Below are 15,023 nucleotides of genomic sequence, written 5' to 3'. Positions count from 1 at the left end.
ACTCACCAGCATACTTGCACACATAGCCAGATGGAATAACTTTAGCATGTACGAGGTATTAGTTTGTATTTTGGCCAAGATGCTTAAGCCCACGAGCCAACTTCAAGGGTCCTCGTCTTCCGGAACTCTACACTCACAAGACCACTTTCCCCAGGAGTCTTGCCTGCAAGTGGGGCAATCGTCCCAATAGGCATGGCCCCTCGCTGGAACCTAGGGACCTAACTCGCCCAGAGATGGTAAACAATCCAAAGCAGGATGGGACACAGTTCACACCCACACACCAGGGATTGCATGCAACACAGAACAAGACTGTTCTGGACATACGACATGTCTGGCCACCAGCACAGACCCAATAGAATACATGACTGTTCACACACATGTCCGGCCACCCGCACAGACATACACAACACATCATGCCTGAAAGCCAAACGCCAGGGTGTAGGAAAACTGGCATCCTATAGCAGAGGGGCTGGTATATATTACAGCAGACCAGTGGGGATTGGCTGACTGGAGAAGAAGGGCAACTAAACTAATACATGGAATGACTGGACTGGAATACCCAGAGAGGCTATCAAAACTGGGATTATTTACTCTAGAAAAAAGAAGGTTAAGAGGCGACCAAATAACCATGTATAAGTACATGAGGGGACAATACAAGGATCTCTCCCAGGATCTGTTTATACCCAGGACTGCAACGGTAACAAGAGGGCATCCGTTACGTTTAGAGGAAAGCAGGTTTCATCACCAACATAAAAAGGGTTCTTTACTGTTAGAGCAGTTAGACTGTGGGACTCTCTGCCTGAGGACGTAGTGATGGCAAAATCCTTAGAGGAGTTTAAAAGGGGACTTGATGTCTTTCTGGAGAGGAAGGATATTATAGGCTATAAATCTAAGATTATTTGTTAATCCGGGTATACAGGCAGGTAGGAACTGTTAGGGGTTGATCCAGGGAACAGTCTGATTGCCATTAGGGAGTCGGGAAGGAATTTTTTCCCCAAAAGGGCTAATTGGCTTCTGCTCTTGGGGTTTTTTGCCTTCCTCTGGATCAACAAAACAGGAGGCTAGACAGGCTGGACTAGATGGACATTGTCTTCATTCAGCCTTACGAACTATGTTACTATGTTACACTCAGCCAGCTCAGTTATCCCACACCTGTGAAGCTGTGCTGCCGGAAACCTGTAGAATAGCAGGTCCCAGCAGCACAACCTAGCACGCAGCGACTGAACGACAATCTGCATACAGAAAACTGAACAACGTGTCGTTCAGTATAAACAGCAGTTGTTCACTTGTTCAATGACTATTCAATGACTGTCTGCTTACTGTGAATGGAGGCGGGTGAGGAGAGAACACTCTCCGGCCACTCCATCACCATGCCGGCAGCGCTTTAAGCAATGCTAGTGATACTTGCTCCTATGTAAAAGCACAGGAGCAAGCATCACTTGGATGAGCTGTTGGGCATCATTTGCCTGACAGCTTGTCCCATGTAAAAGAACTATTAGTCTGGCCATACACATACATAGTTGTTTGGACACATATATATTCAAGGCTGCATGTATGCTCAGTGGATTGAGGGAAATTAACCTCTGCCAAACACCTCTAGTGACAGCTTATCTGTCTTGGGAACGAAAGGATTAGGCATGTTAAAATTCAGCCATGCAATTCTTCTTTCTTCCAAGAAATTTGGGAGGCCTCCATTTGTGGTCAGCCAAAATTAATGAGTTTGGACAATGTTCATCTAATGCATGTAGCCCCCTTTAGTGTCTGTCATTTAAATAGTGAATGTAGGATAGCCTTTCTTTAGGTCTGAGTGATGGCTGCCATTTCCCATTATTGGCTGGTGAGAAAATTAATTTCCTATGCAAAGCTTTTCATTTACCCTAATATTTGGCCCAGTCGTTATACAGGACACCTGGCCGAGTTGGCAAGCCAAGTTACTGCGGTGGACTTCATGCAGAACTTCATTGACAAAAATCGTGAAAAGAATGGTTATCGAAGAAACATTACTTTTCTGCAAGCTGATGTCACTCTTCTGGACCTACCCAATGATCGGTGAGTTGTGACATGAGACTAACACAGCATCATGTAACTGATGAACATTCAAGAATCATGTGATAAACCTATTCTCATTCTCCTCAGTTATGACTTCATCTTCTCAAATTGGCTCTTCATGTACCTGACTGATGAAGAAATAGTAGCTTTGACTCAAAAGATGTTGGGATGGCTTAGACCTGGTAGCTATCTCTTCTTCAGAGAGTCTTGCTTTTATCCATCAGGTAAGTACAGTAATGTTTTAGGATTCGTTACTGTTGAGTACTATTGTCACCTGTATCCTGCTTCAAGCTAGCCACAGATAACTAGGTGTCATACAGACCTTGACTGCCCATGCTTACAGAAAGGAAGTGATTACTTAAATCGCCAACTAGATAGGGTTGTTAATCTCCTAAACTATAATTAGCATTTTAAGTTATCATTTCCCAGTTATCCGCAGTACAGTCAAACTATTTCTACCCAACTTTCTTGATGCTTATTTGCCAGAATATCAGAGGCACATAGCTTGCAGTTTCTTGGCCCCAATGCTACGTTTGTAACAGGCAAGGATAATACACAAGATGATGTCACAAACACATTCATGTCACAGTATGGATAATAACCAGTGTCAAGTCTAATACACATAATAAACATTGTGATATGTGGGAGTGCAGTATCAGAATGGCCTGCAGAGGGTGTTAGTAAGGCATTCTGGCTGCTGTGGGTGTGACAGGAAGCAATACAAAAGAGCCAGTTCCCGCCAGACTCAGGGGAAAGAAAGGTGGCTGCTAGCCAGAAGAGAGGCAGTCAGAAGAGCCGGGTTAGGGACTCAGAGCCTGAGGTCGGGAGCGGACCAGTGTGGGAGCTGTCACTCGGTCTGAAAGAGGAGGGCGCCCTCTAGATGCCCCAGGTGGGGGTTAGTGACAGGGACCCTGTGGGTTGTGTACCCAGGACATTACATCTGAACTGTGTTGTATGCTGTGCTCCTATATTGCTGTGCTATGAAATAAAGACGGGCAGGCGCCAGAAAGTGAAGTCTCCTGGAGCCTTTTATACATATGTGGTGCCCATTCTAGTCTGAGAGGTGGGCGATCCGCAAGTGAGAGATGCCAGGCGAATAACCCCCTGCCATAGCTAATGAATGTGTGCAGTGATGTCACTGCACAGAGCTGTTCAGTACAACATCCTAATACCAGGATAATACACACATTGATGTCACAGAACAGGGATAATTAAACCCTTCTTGCTCTGAGCAGTAATATACCCTAGTGAGTGGCTCGTTATGGCACAGTGATGGTACAGGCAAAAGAGCTATGACCACCCCATCACTTGCAGGAGTTAACCTTATTATAGATGTCACCCTGCTCTAATGGTCAGGATCGGCAATAACTACAATGCCAGCTGTTTAACTTCTTAGATGCTGTAGTCAATATTGGCTGAGGCACCTAAATGGTTTTATAGAGGCAACAAGCTTCCCCTGTAATCTCATCAGCAACTCCTATATTGATCATGAGTTATTAGTGAGTTGTCATGGCCACTAGGTCTCATATGCCCTGCCAAAGTAGAACCTAATACGGTAGACTGCCTCTCAGTGTAACACTGATATACTATACAGTGCAATACAGGGGTATTACAGCATATTATAGAAGCTATTCAGAAGATTGCAAGGTCAAGTGCCAACAATGTCAGAATTTCAGTTTTTTCTATATGCTTCCCATTCATTTTCCCAAAATGGTGTCATTGAAACATATACCTTGTCCTGCAAAAAAATACATTCACAAAGCTATGCCATAATAAAAGCAAAAAAAGTTACAGTTTTTGGAATGCAGCGATGAAAATAGAAAAAAATTGTCGCATCCTTAAAGGCCTTCTGTCATTAAAAAGAAAAAATGATATACTTCCCTCCATATGGCTCCCCAGGCAGCCTGCTTCTTCTTCTCCTACCCGATCTTCTGGATCCTCTTCCCACTTGGGTCACGTGATTTTTCTTGATCCGGTGAGGTAGCATACATGCGCTACCTTCTGCTTTCTGCTGGTCAATGTATGCTTTGTCACTAGTAGCAGCCTGTAATATTGCACATGCGTGAGACTTCAGAGCGAGCGCGCATGTGCGAGACTTTGGCACGATCAAGTTCATCAGGAGCGCACACGGGCTAGACCGAGATCTAGCCATCACAGCGCCCAATAGAAATGTATCCCTGACATTGTTGTCAGGCAAAATACATTTCTATTAGCCAATAGACAAAACAAAGCTTGTCCTGCTACCCGCCTAAATGTGTGTGTGTGTGTATATAAAATATGTGTGTACAAAAAAAAATCTTGCGTGTGCCGTACACAGCTGCGCACAAAGCCGCGCACCCACGTACGTGCACAAACACGCATGAATGCTGCTCCGTTCAGTAGTGATTTCAATGGGGCCGCGGCTGCAGCCAGCAGTACCATTGAAAGCAATAGGATGTCGGCAACCCCTGCATTGATTTTTCAGGGAAGAGCTTGAAATATAACCCTTCCCTGAAAATTATCCATGTCACAGTGTTCAATGACAAGGGGACTCCTTGCGGGAAGTAAAGAATCCCCTGCCAGAGCTGTGACAGCTGTGGCAGAAGATTTCTTCATCCCTGCGGGGAGTAAAGAATCCTCTTGAATTCTATAAATGGCCAGGTGCTGCTTGTGATTGGCTGAGTGCTGTGACCAATCACAGGCAGCACTCAGCTGTCATTCAATGAATGGCTTAGAGCTGCCCGTGATTGGCTGAGCTTTAGCTAATCAGATACAGCCCTCTCAGCAGACAGGGATTTTAAATCCCCGCCTGCTGAAAGAGCTTTAGAGCAGTGCAGGGAGAAGACAGGCTAGACACGCCTGAGCCCCGACAGCTGAGGAGAGGTGAGTATAATTTGTTTTCATCTTTAACACATTCTAGGGGTGATTTTAAGCCCTTCCCCGAAAATCCCTACAGGGCTTGCCAGAAGCCCATTGCTTTCAATGGGACTGCAGACGTGCCGATCCCATTGAAAGCAATGGAAGAACATTGCAATCCTCTGCCACAGCTGTGACAGTTGTAGCAGGGGATTCTTTACTCCCCGCAGGGAGTCCCCTTGGCACTGATCACTGATTGGTGGGGTATATTGACGCACATCACGGACTTATGATGCACGCATGTCCTCTGTTTTGCAGGTCCGTGTGTTTGCACGCATGTAAAGCACGGACATGTGAACACACCATAGGGAACCAGTGGTTCTAATAGGCGCGTGTTTTTGTGCGCACGTGTATATATATATATATATATATATATATATATGAACAATGTTATGCCTGCTCAAATGTGTATGTGTGTGTGTATGTGTATATATATATATATATATATTATATATATATATATATATATATATTATATAATGTGTGTGTGCATCTATCTATATCTATCTATTTCTAACTATCTCTCTGAATGTATCTAGCTATCTCTCTATATCTATTTATATCTATCTTTCTATATATATATCTATCTACATCTATCTATGCATCTGCATATTTTTCTTTCTCTCTCTCTCTCTCTCTGTATCTATCTCTATCTGTTTACCCATCTATCTCTCTATCTATCTGCATCTATTTATATCTATCTATCTCTCTGTATCTATCTACCCATCTATTTATATAATCTATCTATTTATATTTATATATCTATATCTATCCCTCTGCATCTATTTATATCTGTCTATTTATATCTATCTGTCAATCTATCTCTATCTATGCCTCTGTATCTATTTTTATCTATCTGTATCTATTTCTATCCATCTACCTCTATCTGTCTATCTATCTCTCTGTATCTATCCATATCTAGCTTTCTATTTATCTATATCTATGTAAGCCTCTGTATCTATTTATATCTATCTCTCAGTATCTATCTCTGACTACCTACCCATCTATTTATATAATCTATCTATTTCTATCTATCTCTCTATAGCTATCTTTCTTTCTATTTATATCTATCTATCTGTATCTATCTATTGTCTAACTATTTCTAACTATCTGTATCTATCTATCTTTCTGAATTTATCGATCTATATTTTTCTACTTATATCTATTTATCTATCTACATCTATTTCTCTTTGTATCTATCTAAATCTATATCTATTAATCTATTTTTCTATCTATTTATATCTATCTATCAACCTTTATCTATCTATCTTTTTCCATCTATCTATCTACCTATAGCTAGATATATCTATTTTTCTATCTATATTTATCTACATCTATTTCTCGTTGTATCTATCTAAATCTATATCTAGTAATCTATTTTTCTATCTATCTATAAACCTGTATTTATCTATCTATCTACCTATAGCTATATCTACATCTATTTATATCTATCTCTCTATCTATATATTTTTTATCTATTTATCTATCTCTGTATCTATTTATATCTATCTACATCTTTCTCTATTTGCATCTTTTTCTCTATATATCTATCTATTTATCTATATCTATCTACATCTATCTATGCATCAGCATCTTTTTGTGTGTGTCTCTCACTCTCTGTATCTATCTTTGTCTACCCATCTATTTATATAATCTATTTATTAATATCTACCTATCTATCCCTCTGCATCTATTTATATCTATCTCTATCTACCCATCTATTTATATAATCTGTCTATTTATGTCTATCTATCTCTATCTATTTATATTTATCTATCTATATCTATCCCTCCGTATCTATTTATATCTATCTATTTATCTCTCTATCCCTCTTTATTTATATCTATCTATCTCTATATTTGTATCTATTTAGATCTATCTGTATCTATCTCTATCCATCTGCCCATCTATTTATATAATCTATCTATTTAGATCTATCTATCTACATCTATCTATCCCTCCTGTATCTGTCTGTCTCTTTCTATCTATCTCTCTCTATCTATATCTATCTATTTATCTATATATATGTATATCTTTGTGTATCTATGACTACCTACCCATCTATTTATATAATCTATCTATTTATCTCTCTCTCTCTGTATCTATCCATATCTATCTATACCTCTGTATCTATTTATATCTGTCTCTCTGCATCTCTCTCTATCTATTTATATAATCTATCTACATCTATCCCTCTATATCTATATCTATCAACATCTATCTATCCCTTTGTATCTATTTATATATCTATCTACCTCTATCTATTTCTATCTATCTGTGCTTCTGTATCTATTTATATCTATCTCTCTGTATCTATCTCTATCTATCCATCTATTTATATAATCTATCTATCTATCTATCTATCTACATCTATCCCTCTGTATCTATTTATATATCTATGTATTTACTTCTATCTATATCTATCTATTTATGCCTCTGTATCTCTCTGTATCTATCTCTATCTACCCTTCTATTTATATAATCTATCAATTTATATCTATCTATCTACATCTATCTATCCCTCTGTATCTATTTATATATCTATTTACCTCTATCTATTTATGCCTCTGTATCTCTCTGTATCTATCTCTATCTAACCATCTATTTATATCATCTATTTATATCTATCTATCTATCTACATCTACATCTATTCCTCTTTATCTATTTATATATGTCTATTTATATCTCTATTTATCTACATCTATCGATCTACTTATATCTATCTGCATCTTTCTCTCTTTGTATCTATCTATTTCTCTGTATGTATGTATCTATCTTCCCCTATTTATCTATCTATCTATCTATCTATCTTTATCTATCTATCTGTATCTATTTATATCTATCTATTTATAACTATATCTTAGTATCTCTCTGTATCTATCTATCTGTATATCTCTATATATCTCTATCTATCTGTATCTAAATATTTTTAAATCTATCTATCCATTTATCGTATCATCTATCTATCTGTATATCTCTATCTATATATCTCTATCTATCTGTATCTATATATTTATAAAACTATCTGTATCTATCTATCCATTTATCGTATCATCTATCGATCTCTCTTTATCCCTATCTGTATCTCTCTATCTATGTGTTTGTGTGTATATGGGCGGTTTCAGGCAAATGTAATTTTCTTCCTTATGTAGTCATGATTATCACGGCCGTATATTAGGACAAAACTAAGCCACTGATTTCAATAGGATTTCAGTGGTTTTGTTTTCACTAGCAGTATTCTCTGCAATTAATACTAGACTGAGAAAAGATAGGACCTTCCCTATCCTTCTCGCACATAGTGAATGCATTTTTATTGTTTCCAAATGCCTGCTCTCTGGTGCAAAGTTTGAACAGGCGACGAAAAACCTTGTTCAGGTGTAACTTTTCTCTGTAGCGCCAAGCGCAGTTGCTCCAACAGCCGTCTGATACTGCTAATATATATATATATATGTATATACACATACACCTTGCAATGCGTTGTTCTCATTAAGCGAATCACACTCAGATCTTTATCAGTCGCCATATTGATCTGAGTTTTTCGGGCCGATATAGCACTCACTTGCTAAAATCAGCAAAAGAGAATGAGCGTCAAATACTGAATGTGACATCACGAATCACCAAAGATATAAAGGAATACATTGCCTGCTATTGTCAGCATGCTATTATCCTGTCCCCCAAGTGTCAATGCATAACACATCCCAAGTGTCGGCGTGCCATTAACCCGCCCCCCAAGTGTCGGCGTGTCATTAACCCGCCCCCCAAGTGCCGGCTTGCCATTAACCCGCCCCCCAAGTGTCGGCGTGCCATTAACCCGCCCCCCCAAGTGTTGGCGTGCCATTAGCCCGCTCCCAAAGTGTCGGCAGTGGTGTTTTGAATGATGAAACTGGACACTACGGAGTGGAACTGGGTTGTCTTTAGCGACAAATCCAGGTTTATTTGGGCGCTTACGACAGCAGTGTTCATGTCTGTAGACTTCGGGGGGCGCACCTCAATCCTGCCTCTGTTGTGGAGCGGCACACTGCTCCCTGCTGGTGTGATGGTCTGGGGGGGCCATCGAATACGACAGTTGGTCACCCCTAGTGGTGATACGAGGGATAATGACAGCTCAGCGATATGTTCAGGACATCCTGTAGCCACATGTGTTCCACTCATGGCGGCTTCCAAGAGGCAGCAGGATAATGCTCAGCCGCACACACAAGTGGGGGTCACAGGAATGTCCCCACAACATTGTCACACTTCCGTGGCTGCCCAGTCACCAGGTTTATCACCAACAGAACATGTATGGGACCATCTTAGACGCTAACTTCAACAGCCTATGAGTTTACACGATCTAGAGCCTCAGATATAGCAAATGTGGAGCAATATGCTGCAGGATACCAAACAGAACCTGTATGCCTCAATGCCCGCCCATATCACATCTTGTATCCAAGCTAGAGGCGGTACAACAATGTACTAGAGCCTCCATGCCCCCCCCCCCCCCCCCGTATCATATCTTGCATCCAAACTAGAGGCGACCCAACAGGGTACCAGAGCCTCCATGCCCACCTGTATCACCTGCGAAATATCGTAGCGGAATCCGACACAGTGCCCCCCAGAGACCTCATACTTACCTCTCCGGATCCGCCGCACTGCGGGGTGACGCGTATTTCTACGATACTTTCGCTGTTCTCACAGTGTAAGTATTGTGGGACGGACGGCTTCCATGGACTACAATGGAAGCATTCCGCACGAAATAGAACATGCTGCGATTCTCCCCCGCGAGCGGAATACTGCAGGTGATTTTCGCTCGTGGACAGGGGAGAATTCATTAACACAGCATGTCTATGGACGGCTATTGGTGCAGAATCCGCAGTGGGTATCATGTATTTCCTGTTTGTACCATGTGGAGTGATTATTGTGAGTGTTTGTGCAAGGAAGATCTAGAAGCCCTTAGGAAATGTTCAGGGAGAGAGCCAGGGAAGAACACTAGCAGATTTTGGTACACTGCCAGACAGATCTTTGCCAAGCCTTTGTTTGAATACTTCCATTGAAGGAGAACTCACCACCTCCCGTGGTAACCTGTTCCACTCATTGATCACCCTCAGTGTCAGAAAGTTTTTTCTAATATCTAATCTGTGTCTCCTCCCTTTCAGTTTCATCCCATTGCATCTAGTCTTTCCTTGTGCAAATGAGAATAGGGCTGATCCATCTGCAGTATGACAACCCGTCAGATATTTGTAGACAGCTATTTTGGCTGCTGCATCACATTGTTGACTCATGTTCAGTCTATGATGTATTAGTATACCCAAGTCTTTTTTACATGTGTTACTGCTTAGCCCAATTCCTCCCATTCTGTATGTGCTTTTTTCATTTTTCTTGCCCAGATGTAGGACTTTGCATTTCTTTTTGTTCAATACTATTCTGTTAGTTGCCACCCACTGTTCAAGCTTTTCTAGATCTATTTGAATACTCTCCCTCTCTTCCCTAGTGTTAGCTATCCCTCCTAGCTTTGTGTCGTTGGCAAATTTGATGTATACTGAATGGTACTGTCGATCATGAAGCACATTCTGAATGGGAATTGTACAGATAGATTTGATTAAAAATACATGCAAAAAATTCAAATAAATAAGCAGTAATTAAATAAAAGTTACATTTCCAAGGTCTCTAATCCCAAGTCACACACTTAAGACGCAGCACACTTTAGAAGACAGTACACTTAGAATACAGCATGGTCACTTATGTTTTCTTTAATGAGACCTTAAAAGACGTTGCATTACACTTGAATGCTGTATGATGTGCACCGCGAGTGCGGTGCGATGTTTTGCATTAACCCCTTAGTGACGGCCACATTTCCTTTTTACGTCCTATCTAAGTGGGCTTTAATCCTAGAGGACGTAAAAACATGCATTCTCTTTGGATTAAAGCCCTCTTGGCTGAGGACGTGACAGCTCCATGCTGTCGGTGCCCGCAGGTAGCCGACAGTATGGAGCTGTCATCCTGGGCTGCGGGCAGTACCCCCTGGCAATGCGATCGGCACTATCCAATGGATAGCGCCGATTGCAATAAAGTTTTAAAAAAGTTAAAGATTCAGCTGCCCTGATGGATCTGAGCCATCAGGGCAGCTGAAATTACTCACCCGCTTTTTCTGTGGTGTCCCGCAGTGAAGGGGTCCTCTGGGTCCCGGCGCTGCTGTTCTACGCATGCGTGCCAGACGAATGACGTCACGCGCATGCGCAGAAGACCGGGAGCCCCGGTAAATTTAAAACTCTCCTGGCTCCAAGCTCCTGAGGGTAGCCGGGAACCAGGAGATGTCACTAGGGACTGCAGTGAGCAGTGCCTGGGTCCGTGATCGCCGTTATCCAATGGATAGCGGCGATCGCGAAAAAGTTTTAAAGAAGTCTTTAAAAAGTTAGTTTCACCTCCCCTCATGGATCGGATCCATGAGGGGTGGTGAAAATACTCACCCCAGGTCCTCAGCGATGTTCTGGTCTCCCAGGACCTGAAGTCCCCTTCTGCTCATGTGCGCCCGACGTCAATCATCGGGCACACGCACAGAGGGGCTCAGACCCTGGGAAATTCAAAATCCCTCTGCTCCTGGCTGCTATGTGTAATCAGGAGCAGAGAGATGTCACTAGAGAGATGATCACTGTTATCCAATGGATAACAGTGATTATATAAAGTAAAAAAAAAGTGTAAAAAGCTGACGTTTCATCTCCCCTTGCGGATTATATCTGTGAGGGAGGATGAAATTACGTACCTAAGGGCCCCGGATTTATCCGCGGACCTTACCACAGCTTCTGCGCATGCACCTGTCGCCACAACTACATGCGCAAAAGCCGTGGATTGCCAGGGTAATTTAAAATCTTCCTGCTCTTGGCTACAAATTTAGCCGAGAGCCTGGAACTTTCATGGGCGGCCGCGTTGAGCGGTTCCTGGTCACGTGTTCGCCGTTATCCAATAAAAGTAAAAAAGAAGTTTAAGTTTCATCTCCCTTCACCGATGCGATCAGTGAGAGGAGATGAAACTTTTTACTGGAAGCCTCCGTATTTGAATCCCGACGTGTTCCTCCTCCGTTGACCTTCCAGAAATTCTGCGCATGCGACCGCTGGCAAAATGCTGGACCCATGTGCAGGAGGCAGGGAGCCTAGGAAACTTAACATCTCCTTCCTCCTGGCGACCAGAGCCTGGAGCACTGAGTGGTCCCCGGTCACGGGATAAAAAAAAGCAATCTACCTTAGGTCGGTGTCCCATGATCGGATAGGAATTACGGATCCCATATGCATCTGATCCGCGGTAATACGCAAATCAATCGCATTGGATTACACAATTCCGCTCACATTAGCGGGTTGGAATTGTGTATTCCACTCACAGAAAACAGAACACAGCATGTTCTATTTTACTGCGGATATCCGCAGCATAGAGCCTATTGTGCTCCATGGTCACGGATATACCCGCTGCCCATACGCAACTACGTTGTGTACGGACTGCAGGGATCCGTGTCATCGCTAAGCGATGGTGCGGGAAATACAAACAAAAAAAGGTGTACTGCACATGACTGCTTGCGTGAGTAGGCAGTTATACGCAGTACATTACGCGCCACGGCCAGGCTCACAGCTGGGATCCGCAGCGGGCCTCCGCAAGCGAATTCCACATACAGCCGTGTGAGCCCAGCGTTATTCAGATCGCTGCCTGTAATACTTAATTTACAAGAAGCCCCGGGAACGCTCGCCTTTCTGCAGTTCGAGGAGCAGCTTGTTGAGCGCCTTCTGTGTGAGGCCGCCGCACCTCATCAAGCTTACAGAGACTCACAGAACACCACTTTTTACACCCCGTCCCTGTCACTGGGTCAAGAAATACCCCCCAAAAAGGATAAGAGGAGGGGGAATACCAGATTTTATTGCCCCATGTACCCATCCCAGCCAGGCCCCCGTAATTACCCCTGTCTTCGAAAAAAAACACACGGTTTACATTATTACTTTTATCTAAGATTGGGGGAAGGCCAAAAAGGGCGCGGAGGTGTGTGGGGGGAATTATTTTTAAGGAGTCAATTTGTTTTTCCCGCACAAGTGTTCTATGGGGCCTGGAATTTATTCAGTTGTGCCCTGCAATCCAACGAGTGTTCCCTCCATTATAGGCCTAGTCATGTGTCCTGTAAGTAGATTAGGGCCACAATGGGTATGTTTCTGAACACGGAACAAAGGGGGGTATTCATTTTGGGGTGCAAGTCCTCATTCATGTGTGTGCTGTACAAAAAAAAGCTGTTTTTAAAATGACAGAATTGCCTAAAACACAACTTTTCCTTCTGCTGTGTGATATGGGGCAAAAAAGACTTCAAGGAAAATTTCTGTTCTAAAAGCCACCTACTGCTCCTTTCATTTTGGGCCCCTTTGTGCATCCAGACATAAGATTAAGGTCACAATGGGTATGTCTATTAACACTGGAGAAACAGGGGTATCCATTTTGGGGTGCAAGTCTTCATTCATACCGTATGTGTGCTGTTAAAAAAAACCAAAGACTGTTTTTAAATTGTCAGAATTGCCAAAAAAAAAGAAAATCACAATTTTTTACTTCTGCTTTTCTTGAATTCATTCAAAAGCTGTGGGGTTGAAATGGGCAGTAAACCCCTAGATAAATTCGTTAAGGGGTCTAGTTTTCAAAATGGGGTCATTTATGGGGGTTTTCTATGGTTTCGGCCACTCAAGAGTCCTACAAGTGAGGTATGGGGCCTAAAAGGCCTTCAAGCAAAATTTCTGTTCTGAAGGACACTGACTACTTCTTTCATTTTGGGCCCCGTTGTGCATAGAGACATAAGATGAGGGCCACAATGGGTATATTTCCGAACACAGAACAAACAGGAGTATCCATTTTGGGGTGTAAATCCTCATTTTCATGTAAACTATAGAAAACAAATATGTCTTTAAAATGACATATTTGCAAAAATATGAAATTTTATTTCTTCTCCTCTAAATTGCATTAATTCCTGAAAAAAAACTGTGGGTTCAAAGTACTCATGACCCCCCTCAGTGAATACATTAAGGGGTGTAGTTTTTAAAATAGGGTCATTTGTAGGGGTATCTATAATTCTGACACCTATGAGCCTTTGTAATCTTGGCTTGGTGTAGGAAAACAAAGTGTTCATCAAAATGCTGAAAAGTAATGTTAAACTTGTACGTCTCCTAAATAGTTAAAAAAAAAACGAAAGTTTTTCAAACTTGCATTTATAATAAAGTAAACAGATGGAAATATATATCTTAGCAAAAATTTGTACAGTATGTTTGCACATATTTGAGATATTACAGTTGAAAATGTGAAAAAATGACAATTTTTTCAAAATTTTCCTAATATTGGCATTTTTAATAAATATACACAAATTCTAAAGGTCTATTTTTACCACCTAAATGAAGTACAATATGTGGCGAAAAAACAATGTCAGAATCTCTGGGATATGCAAAGTGACACATGACAGATTTCAAAAATTTGGCTTCGTCACTAAGGGGTTAAAGCCAACGTGAAACACTTTAGGTTTTTTTTCACATGTGTGAAAATCTGAATTTCACATAAGTGTTATGATGCATTTTTTAATCAAAAACGCCTTGCATCACTGTGAAAAACGCATGTCGACAAGAGTGATATTGGGCCGTGCTTCTCAGCCACAGATCGCACTCACCTGTGTTAATAAGCCCAAGGCTTCCTTCATAGTACAGTCTCTTCATATTAGGAAGAGAGACCTTATGGGCATTCTAAGGCTCTAGGGTGTGACTACATCTTCTGCACCCACAATAGTTATGTCTCTGGATTTCACACTTCATCATATTCTCAATTAGGGCGTCTACCCACTTGCGTTGCTGATTTTCGCGCGTTTTTTGCACGTTTTTCGCGGCGTTTTTTGCGCGTTTTTTGCAGCCCTCCATTGACAATCATGGGTGCATTAAGAGAAAAATAAGGACACATATGCAACTGACAGTTCCTATGTGAAAAAACCCCACAAAACGGAAAAAAAACCCAGATGGACAAGAACACATTCTATACTAATTGCTCTTGAGAAAAAACGCAAAACATCACAGGAAAAAAAAAAAAAAAAAAAAAAAAAAATCGCAAG

The 15,023-nt window shown here is 41.6% G+C and overlaps 1 protein-coding gene and 1 long non-coding RNA gene across 2 annotated transcripts in view; one reads left to right on the top strand and one right to left on the bottom strand.

Moving 5' to 3' along the window:
• LOC136581637 (uncharacterized) overlaps positions 1 to 15,023 on the top strand; it is a 44,073-nt gene that overhangs the window by 12,036 nt on the left and 17,014 nt on the right. Inside the window, exons 3-4 of the mRNA XM_066582256.1 lie at positions 1,894 to 2,049; positions 2,137 to 2,273. Of these exons, the coding sequence (XP_066438353.1) occupies positions 1,894 to 2,049; positions 2,137 to 2,273 (293 nt within the window). The remainder of the gene's footprint in view (positions 1 to 1,893; positions 2,050 to 2,136; positions 2,274 to 15,023) is intronic.
• Positions 1 to 15,023, bottom strand: part of LOC136581639 (uncharacterized) — a 54,653-nt gene that overhangs the window by 31,016 nt on the left and 8,614 nt on the right. The gene's annotated exons all lie outside the window — the stretch shown is intronic.

The sequence above is a fragment of the Eleutherodactylus coqui genome, chromosome 11 (genome assembly GCF_035609145.1).
Source record: "Eleutherodactylus coqui strain aEleCoq1 chromosome 11, aEleCoq1.hap1, whole genome shotgun sequence".
NCBI lineage: Eukaryota > Metazoa > Chordata > Amphibia > Anura > Eleutherodactylidae > Eleutherodactylus > Eleutherodactylus coqui.
Note: the sequence above shows the minus strand (reverse complement) of the source record. Positions and strands in the feature narration are given on the sequence as shown.